The 17,500-nt window shown below is 45.3% G+C and overlaps 1 protein-coding gene across 3 annotated transcripts in view; it reads right to left on the bottom strand.

Moving 5' to 3' along the window:
• Positions 1-17,500, bottom strand: part of cdk14 (cyclin-dependent kinase 14) — a 122,794-nt gene that overhangs the window by 31,810 nt on the left and 73,484 nt on the right. For all 3 annotated transcript variants that reach the window (XM_036557962.1, XM_036557964.1, XM_036557963.1), the window contains one exon: positions 14,396-14,489. In XM_036557962.1, coding sequence (XP_036413855.1) covers positions 14,396-14,489 — 94 coding nt within the window. The remainder of the gene's footprint in view (positions 1-14,395; positions 14,490-17,500) is intronic.

Below are 17,500 nucleotides of genomic sequence, written 5' to 3'. Positions count from 1 at the left end.
TCTCAGTCCAGCAGCGACACTGAGGTGATTAAAAACTCCAGCAGCACTGCTGTGTCTGATCCACTCAGACCAGCGCAACACACACTAACACACCACCACCACGTCAGTGTTACTGCAGTGCTGAGAATGACCCACCACCCAAATAGTACCTGCTCTGTGAGGGTCCATGGGGGTCCTGACCACTGAAGAACAGGGTAAAAGGGGGCTAACAAAGTATCAGAGAAACAGATGGACTACAGTCTGTAACTGTAGAACTACAAAGTGCACCTATATAGTAAGTGGAGCTGATAAAATGGACAATTGGTGTAGATAAAAGGAGGCAGTTTTAATGAAGTGGCCGGTCAGTGTATATCATAATATTTATTTATCTACACATTACACATCACAGCTACAGGAGCTTTTATGATTCCATTCTAAACCCAGAGGCATTAATATGCAGTTGGTCCCCCTTTGCAGCTCTAACAGCTTCCACTCTTCTGGGAAGCTTCTACAAGATGTTGGAGAGTCTGTGGGAATTTCTGCCCATTCATCCAGAAGAGCATTTGTGAGGTCAGACACTGATGTTGGACGAGAGGGTCTGACTCACAATCTCTGTTCTAGTTCATCCCAAAGGTGTGTGATGGGGTTGAGGTCAGGGCTCTGTGAGGGTCAGTCAAGTTCTTCCACACCAAACTCACCCAGTCAGGCCTTTATGGAGCTGCTTTGGTCACTGGGGCTCAGTCATGCTGGAACAGGAAAGGTTCTTCCCCAAACTGTTCCACAAAGTTGGAAGTGTACAATTGTCCAGAATGTCTTGGTGCTGAAGCTTTAAGATTCCCTTCACTGGAACTAAGGGTTCTAGATCAACCCCTGAAAAACAGCCCCATATCATCATCCCTCCTCCACCAAACTCTACAGCTGGCACAGTGCAGTCAGGCAGGTAACGTTCTCCTGGCATTCGCCAAACCCAGACTCGTCCATCAGACTGACCGATAGTTCAGCCGAAAAGTTGAAGGTTTTTGAAAGTGCGTAAAAGGCCAGATGAGCTCACGCAGAAAATCTAAATCATTTGTCCTTTTCTCGCCCACAACCGAAACGTTTAGTCCCGCTCCTGCTTCCTCAGCTCCGTCAAGGCTAACTGACATCCAATATCCGACACAGTCTAATCACAACCACAGTATCCTCTGCTGAAATAACAGGTCAGTCGTGGTCATCAGGCTCACTGTGAGTAACTTCACCAAACGCTGTTTATTCACCATTTAAACACAGAGCAGGAATTAAACCACAGAGCGGTTAGTTTTGGTGTTCTGCTGGGCAGCTGTGGCCGTCGGACTGAAGGCTCCGCCTCCGTGAGCTATGAGAATCTGCATGTTGCTCACATGATCGGCTGCTTCAAAGCTCTTTAGAACGACTTCATTCATTTTAGCTGTTTTATTGTTATCATTTACAGTGTTTATATATGATTTAGTGATCATTCTACTTCATTTAGGCTGGGCTGTTCATTAATTTGCTGGGTTTCTCCTCATGTGTGCTTAGTCCTGCCCCCGCCTGCAAGGGGCTGGTTTCCTGCCCACTCCTGTGCTGCAAGATATTACAAGATATAATCCAAATCCAGAACCTTGCTTGAGAACCTGTGCCTGCTTCCCATCATACAACAGCACCTGTGAAAGTAGGAGGAGGTCTGAGGAGCTCTAGCAGCTCTGTGGTCACCTGTTCTGAGGGTCAAATTTTCAAGGTTCAATTGCCCATAAACCGCAAGCACATCTGAACACTGGAACGTTTAACTCTGGAATATGGTGGAACCTGATTGCTCATGATGGATCACCTGTCTGTGAGCAGGACGTTCGGACAGACCTTTACACTCACCCACATCAGACCCTCAAAACAAGACCCGTCGCAGTAAGACAGTCAGCAGTGTTAGCTTTGTGAAGTGAAGACGTCTAATTTAATACACTTTATGGAGATTAAAACAGGACGTCGTCCTCAGCCCACAGACCACACTACCGAAAAGCACGGACCTATTTTTGAACTCTGGGTAGGAGATCTTACGGCCCACATCGCAGTAGAAAAAAACAGGCTTCACTATGACGGTGATCAGTAATCCAGTCCAGTCTTCACCGCAGAGTCTTCAGAGACTCAAAAACACCTCCGGCAGCAGAGCAGAGATTACAGCCAGACAACTCTCGCCATCTCTCTGTCTCTCTCTCTCTGTCTCTCTCTCTTTGTCTCTCTCTCTCTCTCTGTCTCTCTCTCTCTCTCTCTTTGTCTCTCTCTTTGTCTCTCTCTCTCTCTCTCTCTCTCTCTCTCTCTCTTTATCTCTCTCTCTCTCTTTGTCTCTCTCTCTCTTTGTCTCTCTCTCTCTCTCTCTCTCTCTTTGTCTCTCTCTCTCTCTTTGTCTCTCTCTCTCTCTCTGTCTCTCTCTCTCTCTCTTTGTCTCTCTCTCTCTCTCTCTTTGTCTCTCTCTCTCTCTTTGTCTCTCTCTCTCTCTCTCTTTGTCTCTCTCTCTCTCTCTTTGTCTCTCTCTCTGTCTCTCTCTCTCTCTGTCTCTCTCTCTCTGTCTCTCTCTCTCTGACTCTTTTATAAACCCCTCATTCGGGTGCAAAAGCAATTTTCTGTGCAGTTTGTCTTTTTTATTGAACACACATTAAGGTGAAAGGCTGTGTGACCCTGTAGCTCACCTTCACACCATTATAGCCAGTGCAGAGCTCAATCCAATCAATCTGATCACACTGGGTCCAATCACTTTAACCACTCTGGGTCCGATCAATTCAATCAAGCTGGGTCTGATCATTCCAGGTCCAATCACTCCAGTCATTCAGGGTCTAATCACTCCAATCACTCTGGGTCTGATTTATTTAACCAAGCTGGGTCTGATCACTCCAGGTCCCATCACTCCAATCATTCTGGGTCTAAACACTCTAATCACTCTGGGCCTGATCAATTCAATCAAGCTGGGTCCAATCACTCCAGTCACTCTGGGACTGATCACTCTGGGTCTGATCAATTTAATCAAGCTTGGTCCTATCACTCCAATCATTCTGGGTCCAATCACTCTAATTACTCTGGGTCTTATCAATTCAATCATGCTGTGTCTGATCATTCCAGGTCCGATCACTTCAGTCATTCTGGATCTATTCAGTCTAATCACTCTAATTATTCTGGGTCTGATCCAATTAATCAAGCTGGGTATAATCACTCCAGGTCCAATCACTACAATCATTCTGGGTCTAATCACTCTAATCACTCTGGGTCTGATCAACGCAATCACACTGGGTCCGGTCACTCCAGGTCTAATCATTTGAATCATTTTGAGACCAATCACTCTAATCACTCTGGGTCTGATCAACGCAATCACACTGGGTCCAGTCACTCCAGGTCTAATCATTTGAATCATTTTGAGACCAATCACTCTAATCACTCTGGGCCTGATCAATTCAATCATGTTGGGTTTGGCCACTAATTGCTCCAGTCATTCCAGGTCCAATCAGACTGATCATGTCTGATCACTCTGGGTCTCCTCTCTCCAGTTCTGACCATTCTGGATTACTCCAGGCCAATTATTCTAGGGCAGATCACTCGGGGTTTGATACACGTCTGATCACTCCAATTACTCTGTGTCTGATCATTCCAAGCCAGTCACTCCAGCTCAATCACTCTGGATTTGATCACTCCAGATCTGATGAGTCCAATCACTCTGTTCAATGAATCTGTTCAATCTAAGCTGATCTCCTGGTTCACTCCACTGATCACACTCGGTCTAATCACTCCAATCACCCTAAAGAGGCCGTGATTGGTCCAGGATAATATTCCTGTCTGCCTCGGCTTCAGTGCAGCTCTGGAGTTTATGGAGCTCCAGATGCAGCAGTAATTACTATCGACCCGTTTTAAACAGCAGCGATAAATAAAACTCACAGATCTCTGAAAGTGCGAGGCGAGAATGGCTGAACAGTCGCCACAGATGATCAGATGAACCAGCTGTGCAAGAACAAAAACACCTAACTGTCATCTCCCTGACCGTCACAACACTGCAGTTCTGACGCTCATTAGTGAAAACAACGAAACAGAATCAAACCAGTTCTCTCTAATCTGCACTGCGACTCTTAAGGCCATTACACACCGAGTATGATCTATTCCTGCTGTTTATCCCGAAGAATTAATCCATAAAAGTGTGTGTGGAACTGATGATTCCTTGCATTCCAAATGTGATTTTCCAAACGGTGAAAATGCGACATCGTTTCATTCGCCCTCCGTTCGATTTTTGTGAACTCGCTAGTGACAAATCTCACTGACCAATCCACGGTCCTCTCTGCAAATAGAACTTCGTTTCCTAACTGGACAGCAGCTCAGCGTCACCGTTTGTCCAAGAGCAAAAAAACGGATCTTATTTGTTCTTAAAGACATTCAGCCTGTTTGTTTAGTGCTTGGTGGATCTCCAAACTCAGCTGAGACCTGGAACATCCTGTCTTGTCCTGCTTTGCCTTTCCTTGTTTCTGTCTGCGTCTGCGTTTGTTTATCGTCCCTCGTGTGTCTTGCCATAAGCTGTGGTTGTTTTGGTCTGTGTCTCCTCCCCTTTCCTGCCTTCTTGTCATTTGCCCCACCTGTCTGTTGTCTGTAGCCCCTCCCTTTCATTATATATCCATGTATATTTCTACCCACAGTTTGTGTCTGCTGGGTGTTCTGTGTTCTCAGGCCCTGTTCTCGTTCTCTCCAGTTTGTTATCTAGTCCTCTTCATGTTCTTTAGTCTTGTTTCCTTTCTGTTGTAGTATTTTGTAGGGAGTTTCTTACTGTTTTGTTACTTTGTGGAGTCTTTCATCATGGTTTTCAGTAGAAACAAGGAATTGCGCTTGCGTCCTGCCTCTTCATCTCCCTCTACGTTACAAGATCCCAGCTGTGAGTGAAAGAGCTCGTACAGCTTCAGCTCCTGAATGAGGTGGATAGACTCTCTGCTCTCCTCTCCCTTTTCCAGAGGGGAAAACACCCTGCACTGTCAAAGTGTGCCAGTTTCATGAGGAGCAAATGACCATGACTGATATATTAACTATATCAAATATATTCTGCCAATATATAAATATTTTGATATATATTCTGCCTAATTCAAAAAGCAATCATGCTGTGATACGGTATGTACAGTTTTTATGTGGGAAAAAAATCACATGTAATATTTCACATTTTTGTGTGGTTTAGCACTGCGGTCGGTGCGTAACGGCCGTTAGGTGTCTTCACACTTGGCAGTTTTGGTTGGATTAAAGCAAAAACTACTGTGATAAAAACTACTGATCTATTCATGCAGTTCATTACACTCTTAAAAAGATGGTTCTTTAAGGGTTCTTCAGTAAAGACAGTGGTTCTTTAGAGAACCATGAACACTCAAAGAACCGTCTGTATGCCTAAATGTTTCTCTGCATGGTGCTTTTACCCTGTTCTTCAGTGGTCAGGACCCCCATGGACCCTCACAGAGCAGGTACTTTTTGGGTGGTGGATCATTCTCAGCACTGCAGTAACACTGACGTGGTGGTGGTGTGTTAGTGTGTGTTGTGCTGGTCTGAGTGGATCAGACACAGCAGTGCTGCTGGAGTTTTTAAACACCTCAGTGTCGCTGCTGGACTGAGAATAGTCCACCAACCACAAATATCCAGCCAACAGCGTCCTGTGGGCAGCGTCCTGTGACCACTGATGAAGGACTAGAGGATGACCAACACAAACTGTGCAGCAGCAGATGAGCTATCGTCTCTGACTTTACATCTACAAGGTGGACTGACAAGGTAGGAGTGTCTAATAGAGTGGACAGTGAGTGGACACAGTGTTTAAACACTCCAGCAGCACTGCTGTGTCTGATCCACTCGTACCAGCGCAACACACACTAACACACCACCACCACGTCAGTGTTACTGCAGTGCTGAGAATGATCCACCACCCAAAAAGTACCTGCTCTGTGAGGGTCCATGGGGGTCCTGACCACTGAAGAACAGGGTAACAGGGGGCTAACAAAGTATCAGAGAAACAGATGGACTACAGTCTGTAACTGTAGAACTACAGAGTGCACCTATATAGTAAGTGGAGCTGATAAAATGGACAATGAGTGTAGTGTTGATTGGTTTATATATATATATATATAAACACATTCTCTATCAATCTGAAGAACCGTTTCACCATATAAAGCCATTTAATGTTCTTTGAGTGTCGATGGCTCTATGTAGAACCACTGTCTTTACTAAAGACAAGAGTGTAGAACAAGTGAGAACGCCGCTGGGCAACCCCTGGAGCTCCTCAGGGGGTCTCGGTTGGCCTCCAAATGAACTCTGTTGAGCCACTTGAGGATCCGTGTTACATTGATTTCACTCCACTTGCAGTCGTGGGAAAACCGCAGTAACTCAAGGTCTCTCGTGGCTCATTGCTCTGGAATATCCTAAGACAAATAATGCAAGACATACATTAAACCCACAGGCTTAGTTTAGCCAGAGTACAGCACAGTTCAGAGAGTCTGTAGGATAGTATCCCAGTTATGGTCACCAACTGTACATCATAAAATCTGCTCAATCAGCTGGAACTTTCTGTACACATGACTTCAGGTTACATCTTTAGGTTCGATGTCAAAGATGTCAGTGGAACGGTAAGCAAACCAGAACTAAAATGCAACGACGCATGACTTTCTACTTTGGTCTGGACCAAGAGAACTGCAGATATAAATGTACCCTTGCACAAACACTGGCGCGGTGACCATGGTGCCAGCGAAAATGGACAATCATTAGAGGAGAGCTTTGTCAGTGTAGATTATTTAAGGAGGAGAAAGGTATTGGGTTAGTCTGGAACTCAGTATTCCAGGGATTTTGAAAAAATCAACATCCGGTTTATTCTACCACTTTAGTCAACGGCAAAAGTTGGGAAAATGTAATGTTGTGGTTCTATGGAAGGTTTGCCGTCTTCCATCTATTGCAAATTTGATCACATTTCTACCGATTTGCTCAGTAGTTCCATATACAGTGAATCAGTACATACATACATACATACATCATCTAAACCGCTTATCCTTCTGGGTCGCGGTGGGGTGCTGGAGCCTATCCCAGCTGTCATTGGGCGGAAGGCAGGATACACCCTGGACAGGTCGCCAGTCCATCGCAGGGCAGACAGACAGACATACACAGTCAGCACGTCCAATCAGCCTGACTGCATGTCTTTGGACCGTGGGAGGAAACCGGAGTACCCGGAGGAAACCCACGCAGACACGGGGAGAACAGGCAAACTCCACACAGAAATGACCCTGGTCACCCGGCCGGGAATCAAACCCAGGCCATTCTTGCTGTGAGGCAACAGCACTACCCACTGTGCCGCCGAATCAGTACAAAGTAAATACAAATTCGGGCGCTGGATAGATCCCTGAAGAGGGAAGCTCTGGGATTTGAACTCAACTTTGTGTGGAACGGATGTTAAAACAGTACAGAAGGACACAGTACCAACAACACTGACTGAGAAAACTCGTCCGCTGTGCTGAGCTTAACCTAATCTGTCATTTTTAGAATGAAAACTCCAGTCATTCCATTAACACTCTCAGTTTCGGTCAGTCACTCCCAGCAGTGTTTAAAGCAATTAAAGCTTTCTTCAGGCGCTAGCATAAATGCTAATTCCGTTAGCATTGCTAATGCTAAGCTAACAGCGGTACACATGAGCAGTTTATCGCAGCTGTAGCTAAACTACGGTCAGCTGACGACTGAATAGACATTAAATCTGATCCCTTTAGTAAAGATTTACAGAATTTAAAGTCCGTAGCTGAATATTTCCAGAGAGGCCTTGTTAGCCTGTTAGCAGGTCAGGCTACTTTAATGTTTGACTGAGACTCCAGTGACATTCTGGTTAAAGATTCTGTAAATTGGCTGACTCATTAACAGTCAGGTGACCTTGTGCAACTATTTAAAATCAGTAATAAAATGATAACAATGGCATTATTTTGACTAAATTTTAATTACCCAGTCATTAAAGCGCAAAACACCAGTGACACATAGAAGGAAAGGTCCAGTGCACCGGAACGATTCTGACAATGAGACACCTTAGAACGCGGCGGAATCCCTGAGCAGCACCCTGAGCTCTTTGAGACGCACCCTGAATGTCTGTGTATGACTAAATCAACACGGCCGGTCTAATGGCCACTCGTCTACTTTCCCGGCACTCGGACAGCTACATTCCAATAACAGCTGAAGGAAAACCAGCAAACGAGCAGTGAAAATGAAGCCCCCCCCCCCAATTGTGGGCTGATGTCTGTGTAGATAGAGCTGTCTATACTAATATGGAGAGTGGAGGAAGGTAATCTCCCACCGGCTGGCAGGTAGTTAAACACATCCCGTCCGTTCTGTCTGTTCTAATCCATCACACACACCAACACCTCCACCACATCTACAGCACACACACTCACAACCTTCACAACAGCCACACAAACACAACCCACACACGCAGATCTCCTAACGCCTCCTTCCAAACCCTCAGTAGAAAATACAGAAAAGAATAAACATGAATAAACATGAATCAGTGTTTATAAACACGCTGAGTGGTTTGGGGATTACAGGAGACCGGAGAGGCTTTTTCATGGCACAGCGTGAACCGCATTCATCCAGCTAGCGCACACACACACACACACACACACACACACTCACACACACACACACTCACACACACACACACACACACTCACACACACACACACACACACACACACACACACACACACACACACACTCACACACACACACACACACACGCCTACCCATCCCGGGAAAACTCAGTGTGGGATTTCTGCAATTAACAGAGTGCGTGCCAGGTGACCAACCATGAATATGAAATATGAACCCAGATTCGTCTCAGATACAAAAAGGGCAAACAAAACAAAGCATTTCTGACTGAGCGGTTATAATAACCCTCCCACACTAACATTCCCAACACATATTCCCAACACGCCTTCTAAACGTGCACTCCCAACAGAGCTCCCAACATAAACTGCTAAAACATCTTCCCAACACGCACCTCCAACATACTTTTTCAACGTATACATTTTCAACACATTTTCCCAAACTACACTCTGAACACATATTTCTAAAATGCGTTCCCAATGTGCACTCCAAACATCCCGACACATTCCCAACAAGCATTGCCGTGTGTACTCACATCACAATCTCTGAACACATGACTAAAACATGCACTCCTAACACACATTCCCAATGTGCAATCCCAACACACATTCCCAATGTGCAATTCCAACACACGTTCCCAATGTGCAATCCCAACACACATTCCCAATGTGCAATCCCGACACACATTCCCAATTTGCACTCCCAACACACATTCCCAATTTGCACTCCCAACACACATTCCCAATGTGCAATCCTAACACACATTCCCAATGTGCAATCCTAACACACATTCTAAATGTGCAATCCCAACACACATTCCCAATGTGCAATTCCAACACACATTCCCAATGTGCAATCCCGACACACATTCCCAATTTGCACTCCCAACACACATTCCCAATTTGCACTCCCAACACACATTCCCAATGTGCAATCCTAACACACATTCCCAATGTGCAATCCTAACACACATTCTAAATGTGCAATCCCAACACACATTCCCAATGTGCAATTCCAACACACATTCCCAATGTGCAATCCCAACACACATTCTCAATGTGCAATCCTAACACACATTCCCAATGTGCAATCCTAACACACATTCCCAATGTGCACTCCCAACACACATTCCCAATTTGCACTCCCAACACACATTCCCAATGTGCACTCCCAACACACATTCCCAATGTGCAATCCTAACACACATTCCCAATGTGCAATCCTAACACACATTCCAAATGTGCAATCCCAACACACGTTCCCAATGTGCAATTCCAACACACGTTCCCAATGTGCAATCCCAACACACATTCCCAATGTGCAATCCTAACACACATTCCCAATGTGCAATCCTAACACACATTCCCAATGTGCAATCCTAACACACATTCCCAATGTGCAATCCCAACACACATTCCCAATGTGCAATCCCAACACACATTCCCAATGTGCAATTCCAACACACATTCCCAATGTGCAATCCCAACACACATTCCCAATGTGCAATCCCAACACACGTTCCCAATGTGCAATCCCAACACACATTCCCAATGTGCAATCCCAACACACATTCCCAATGTGCAATTCCAACACACATTCCCAATGTGCAATCCTAACACACATTCCCAATGTGCAATCCTAACACACATTTCCAACATGTACTCCCAGCATACATTCCTAATGTGCACTCCCAATTCACATATTCTCAAAGTGTGTTTCCAACACACATTCCTAATGTGACTCTCAACACACATTCTGAATGTGCACTCTCAACGCACATTCCCAATGTGCACTCCCAACACACATTCCCAATGTGCACTCCCAACACACGTTCCTAATGTGCACTCCCAACACACGTTCCCAATGTGCACTCCCAACACACGTTCCCAGCGTGTGCTCACAACACACGTTCCTAATGTGCACTCCCAACATACATTCCTAATCTGTGCTTCCAACACACATTCCCAATGTGCACTCCCAACATACATTCCTAATCTGTGCTTCCAACACACATTCCCAATGTGCACTCCCAACACACATTCCCAATGTGCTTCCAACACATTCCCAATGTGCAATCCTAAAATGCATTCCCAATGTGCAATCCTAACACACATTCCCAATGTGCAATCCTAACACACATTCCCAATGTGCAATTCCAACACACGTTCCCAATGTGCAATCCCAACACACGTTCCCAATGTGCACTCCCAATTCACATATTCTCAAAGTGTGTTTCCAACACACATTCCTAATGTGACTCTCAACACACATTCTGAATGTGCACTCTCAACGCACTTTGCCAATGTGTGCTTCCAACACACATTCCCAATGTGTGCTTCCAACACACATTCCCAATGTGTGCTTCCAACACACATTCCCAATGTGCACTCCCAACACACATTCCCAATGTGCACTCCCAACACACGTTCCCAATGTGCACTCCCAACACACGTTCCTAATGTGCACTCCCAACACACGTTCCCAATGTGCACTCCCAACACACGTTCCCAGCGTGTGCTCACAACACACGTTCCTAATGTGCACTCCCAACATACATTCCTAATCTGTGCTTCCAACACACATTCCCAATGTGCACTCCCAACATACATTCCTAATCTGTGCTTCCAACACACATTCCCAATGTGCACTCCCAACACACATTCCCAATGTGCTTCCAACACATTCCCAATGTGCAATCCTAAAATGCATTCCCAATGTGCGCTTCCAACACATATTCACAATGTGTGCTTCCAACACCCACTCCCAATGTGCAATCCTAACACATATTCCCAACGTTTGCTTCCAACACACACATTCCTGACACACACTCCCAACACACTTTGCTGGCCAGCACTCCCAAAACACATTCCCGACACACACTCCCAACACACATTCCCAATGTGCACTCCCAGCACACATTCCCAACGTGTGCTCCCAACACACATTCCCGATGTGCACTCCCAATGCACACTCCCAACGTGCACTCTTGACACATTCCAAATGCACATTCTCAACCTGCACTTTCAGGTGCATTCCCAGCACACACTTCCAACATCCCAAAACATTCCGATTCGCATTCCCAACTCAATAGGTATTTCACACACACTCCTGACACACCAGCGTTCTGAACACCAGCAGCCTCCGTCTGTCCACACGGAAACCTTCCGATTTCAAATGCCACATCAGGCAGAAGGTCAGCTGTTCTGCTCATCTCAGACACAGAGCTGGAGTTGAGGGGGGGTTGGGGGGGTAATGAGGCTCTACTGTGGAGAGCGGCCTTGTTCAGTGCCTGTGTGTGTAGGTGTGTGTGTGTGTGTGTAGGTGTGTTTGTGTTTGTGTGTGTAGGTGTGTGTGTGTGTGTGTAGGTGTGTTTGTGTTTGTGTGTGTAGGTGTGTGTGTGTGTGTGTGTGTAGGTGTGTTTGTAGGTGTGTGTGTGTGTGTGTGTGTAGGTGTGTTTGTGTTTGTGTGTGTGTGTGTGTGTGTGTAGGTGCGTGTGTGTGTGTGTAGGTGTGTGTGTGTGTGTGTGTGTAGGTGTGTGCGTGTGTGTGTGTGTGGAGGTGTGTGTGTGTGTGTGTGTAGGTGTGTGTGTGTGTGTGTGTGTGTGTGTGTAGGTGTGTTTGTGTTTGTGTGTGTGTGTGTGTGTGTGTGTATCTGTGTGTGTAGGTGTGTGTGTGTGTGTGTGTGTGTGTAGGTGTGTGTGTGTGTGTGTGTGTAGGTGTGTGTGTGTGTGTGGTGTCACAACACATGCATATTTGGTTGATTCTGATTGGCCAAACTCATCTACAGGCAGTTCTTGAGCTCCGTGCTGTTAGGTTCAATCTGTGAAGACGATGTTGTCGTTAACGTAAGCTCTAATAAAAACGCAGCACTTTTAAAAATTGAGCTCTTTAAAATTGGAATTGCAACTAAAGTGTAAACGAGGCGGCAGGGCCTTAACGAGCGCGTCCACTCTGGAGCGTGAGGTGGAGCTCCACTCTCTCCTCTGTGGGTTCCACTCAAACACTGGGGTTGTTTAAGGTCAGTGTAGCTTCACCTGTAATTACCCAGCAGTCCTCCTGCCTGTGATTAGCTCATTGAGTCTGTGTGTGGAGAAGTAGTGCTGATCTGGCTGATTTACTGACTCAGCTGCTCAAACTTTCCTTCCAGAAGATTCCCTCCTTTCCCAGCGTTACCACAACATCTGACCACAGCGGCCTGACTGGACCATTACAGTCCAAACAGCGCGTTTAGAGAAGAGCTGTGCTGGAAGCGTAATTACAGAACCAGACCATTCCACCAGAACATAACACTCAGAACCAGCCTGATTAAAATCATACAGACTCTCTCTGTGCGTTATCCTCTCTGTCTCTCTCTCTCTCTGTCTCTCTCTCTCTCTGTCTCTCTCTCTCTCTGTCTCTCTCTCTCTCTCTCCTTTGGGGTGAGGGGATTTTCAGACAGAGATGGCAATCGATCACCGACCTTACTACACCTTTCTACTTTTCATTCCTCTCCTTCTTTCTGGTGGTTCTCTCTCTCTCACCCGCTCTCTCTCTCTCTTACCCTCAATCTATCTCTCTCTTACCCTCACTCTCTCTCTTACCCCCTCTCTCTCTCTCTCTCTCTCTCTTACCCTCTGTATCTCTCTCTCTCTCTCTCTCTTACTCTCTCTCTCTCTCTCTCTCTCTCTCTCTCTCTCTGACTTTACTACATGTTTCTACTTTTCATTCCTCTCCTTCTTTCTGCTGGTTCTCTCTCTCTCACTCTGTCTCTCTCTCCCTTTCTCCTTTCCTTTCTTCTCACATTACCTTTCTCGTCTTCTCTCTCTCTCCCTGGAGGTTGTTAACCCCCCCGCTGTATGTAATAGTGTACATGAGTTAGTGTTGTGTCTGAATGTCAGTCTCTCCTTCACCTATCACAGGCAGTGCATTATGGGAAATTACCCCAGGGTGATTATGGCACTTCTCAATTACTGCAGCATATCTCTCTCTCTCTCTCTCTCTCTCTCTCTCTCTCACTCCCTCATTTTTCATGCTGTTTTTTTGTAAAATGTGCCGTAACTTTTTTATGTTTTCTTTCTCCAGTGTGTTACATTCAGTAAATAAACAGTATTTGTGCATTAAACTATGCAGAAGTGTGTCTCTGTAGAGGATGTTTACTTTTTCACACTCAGAAAATCAACAACAGCATGGAATTTGCCCAGAAGTGTACACACACACACACACACACACACACACCCACACACACCCACCCACCCACACACACCCACCCACCCACACACACACACACACACACACACACCACACACACACACACACACACACACACACCCACACACACACTCATACATATATATGTCTGTTTCTCTTTACATTGTGTGTAAATTTCATGATGAATGGACCAAAAGAAACGACCCAAAATGACTTGCAAACCGTCTGGTTCCATTGACTTACATTAAAAGTAAAGCATGTTTTTTCCTTCTCCTGTAAATATATATATGATACAGTAGTTTGGTTTACATCCATTTACTTCTATGCATATTTGAAATACCAAATAAAAAAGCTTGATATGGAATAAAGTAATTGTGGGCTGATAAAATTATAATATAATATATCTTTTGCTTATCAATGACAGTGATAGATGGTAAACAGATACAAGGTGCTGCAGTTGATTAATAAACGTGTCCTGAGACGTTACGTTAGCTGATCAGTTCTCTCAGCTCTTTGAACGTAAAATACAGCCAGAAAATTAAACACAACAGCAACGAGAAGCTGCTCAGCGATAAAGGTTCTCTGTAAACTCACTGAAAGAGCGAAACACTCACCAGGAATATCCTCTCCAGCTGGTCCTGGATGTCCTTCGTGCCTGGAAACGCTGCAACTCCCTGGATCATCTCGATGAAGATACATCCAACTCCCCTGCAACACACAACACACACAGCCCACACACTCAGCGCGTCTGATACAGCTCAAATCAGCATCCTGACAAACTCAACCTTCTCCACCCCAAAGCCCTCCTGTTCACAAATACGAATTTATTTGTGATTGATTTGAAACCAAACCTCACTCCACTCACTGGGCTTCTGGATCAGCGTCGCCACAATCAACCATAACAATAAACCTTACTTTATATCTGCTTCTTCGTCATCGGTTTATCACTTTGGGTCTAAACACACAAAATTCCGTTCCGATCCGTGAGCCAAAATCAAACACAGATCTTCACTATTTTATATTGCTGCAGCTCGTGGTGCAGAAACGATAGAACTGCGCCGACCCGCTGCTAGAGGAGCAAAGCCAGCTCTGTTGATGAATCCCCTCGTTTGATCACAGACTGTGTTCCCACCAGCAGCCAGGGTTCGTTTGGAAGCGGACCCCAGCTCAACTGCCTGTTACAGACCCGAATACGGCCATAATATTCACAGATGTCAAAACGGAGTGAACTACAGAAGCAGTCTGGTAGGTTTGCCTCGATCAAGGCAGCTGAGACACCCTGAGAAACTTCACCTCTGGCTTGCTGTCTGTCTCGATTATTAAGTTAATCTTCTTTCCACTTATGTTTTTAGACCTGGAAGTGACGCTACCGGACCACTATGGACTACTGCCTCCCCCGAGTTCAGGCCCACGGACCACCACAGGTTAAGAAACCCTGATATTAGCCTGTACTCGTCAACAGTGAGGACAAGCCTGCTTCACTAGACGCCAAACATGCCACAATCCAACTGGATGAAAATCACCACCAGCCTGCTGCTACCATGACGACCTACTGGACAGTAAACCGCCAACTTTCTCTGCTTTTTGTACTGTAACCATTTGTAAACATTGTTGAAGGTTCAGAATGTAGACCATACAGTTCATATATGTAAACTGAATTGCAAAAACAGCTCGTTCTCAATTCATCATGGTTGTGATGTCACAACTATTAATATATTTTCACTAATAAATTTCAGCCTACCGCAGTTTAGCCCCACCCATTCAGCCTACAGCAGTTTAGCCCCACCCATTCAGCCTACAGCAGTTTAGCCCCACCCATTCAGCCTACAGCAGTTTAGCCCCACCCATTCAGTCTACAGCAGTTTAGCCCCACCCATTCAGTCTACAGCAGTTTAGCCCCACCCATTCAGCTACAGCAGTTTAGCCCCACCCATTCAACCTGCAGCCCAGAGTTACTGGAGAGGGAGACGTGGGAAAGCGATGAAACGTTGTGCTGTTTCAGCCCCAAATAAAGAGTCTGGTCCGCATTTAAGGGCTGGACTGCTTTTTGAACCAGACAAAATACAGGCCAGCCAATCAGAACAGAGGTCATTTACATATCTCAGTTTTAAAGGCACAATTAATAACATTTAGGCCTATTTAATTCTAAGAAACAAAGAGAGGCTGAAAATTAATGATGAAGTCAATCTTAACCTGAACTTTACCTGAACAGGTGAAACATATAATGGTCTGGGCTCTTTAAACTGTCCACTCAGAGACAGATCAGCTCAGACTGAGAGCCTGAAGGACTCAACCTGGCTGATGTCTCAGTTTGCTCCGGCCTATTAGACCTCAGCCCTGTGTGTGTGTGTGTGCGCGTGTGTGTGTGTGTGTGTGTGTGTCTTTTAGCTGCTGTCAGATTTCATTTCTCAGACAGCTGCTGTTTTCTGACACATTTACTTTACACTCCAGCGCACACACACACACACACACACACACACACACACACTCACACACACACACACACTCACTCACACACACACACAAACACACACACTCACACACTCACACGTTTCAGCCCATTTCACACTCCCCCCCCCACCCAGACATCCATCTAAACCACCCCCCCCCCAAACACACACACACACACTAATAGGAGCAGATATGAATGTTTCATAAGAGCATCCACACACACGTCAGATCAGTGTCTCTGCTCACAATCAGCTCATCAGTGTGTGTAGAGAACGTGTCAGACAGACACACTCCGTCTCACACCACGTCCCTCAGCACTGGTTTAGGAATAGGATGTCCATCAAGTTCGTATAAGTGTGATGGTCAGGTGTCCGTATACTTTTGGCCATATGTTTTAATTTGTCCTACGTCTGCTGGAATAACAGTAGATCCTGTTTACAGAAGCTGTGAGGGTCTCATGATTACATTTACAGACACTCTGATCTGTCCTTATCTACGGGGATGACAGCAGATCTCCTCTGTAGATGTTTAAATTAGCTCTCTCTCTGTTAATATAACAGTAGATCCCATTTATACATGCTTTACTTCGTCCTGTATCTGTTGGAATATGAATAGACTGAATTTACAGATGCTCTGATTTGTCCTTATTGGCTGGAATAACACTAGATCCTGTTTACAGATGCTCTGATTTGTCCTTATTGGCTGGAATAACACTAGATCCTGTTTACAGATTCTTTTCTGATAGAATAACAGTAAATCCTGTTGAAAGACAATCTGATCTGTTCTTATCTGTAGGAATAACAGCAGTTTAGGTCGTCCTCATCAGCTGCAGTAACAGTAGATCCCCCTTCTAGACGCTCTGATTTGTCCTCTCTCTGCTGAAATAACGGTAGATCTGGTTTACAGATGATCTGATATGTCCTTAAGTCCTGCAATAACAACAGACCCCTTTTATAGACACTTTTGATTTGTCCTCTGTTGGAATAACAGTAGATCTCATTTACAGATGCTCTGATACTCTGTAGATCATGTTTACTGATGCTGTTTGCTGGGATAACAGTAGATCCTGTTTAGTTTGTCCTTATCTGCTGCAATAAGAGTAGATCCCCCTTACAGACAGTCTGATTTGTCCTCTCTCTGTTGGAATAACAGTAGACCTCATTTACAGTTGCTCTGACACTGACTGATGCTGTTTGCTGGGATAACAGTAGATCCTGTCTACAAATGCTCTGGTTTGTCCTTATCTGTAGGAACAACAGCAGATCCCT

The sequence above is a fragment of the Colossoma macropomum genome, unplaced genomic scaffold (genome assembly GCF_904425465.1).
Source record: "Colossoma macropomum unplaced genomic scaffold, Colossoma_macropomum, whole genome shotgun sequence".
Classification (NCBI taxonomy): domain Eukaryota; kingdom Metazoa; phylum Chordata; class Actinopteri; order Characiformes; family Serrasalmidae; genus Colossoma; species Colossoma macropomum.
The sequence above is the reverse complement of the archived record's forward strand: the minus strand, read 5'-3'. Positions and strand labels throughout refer to the sequence as shown.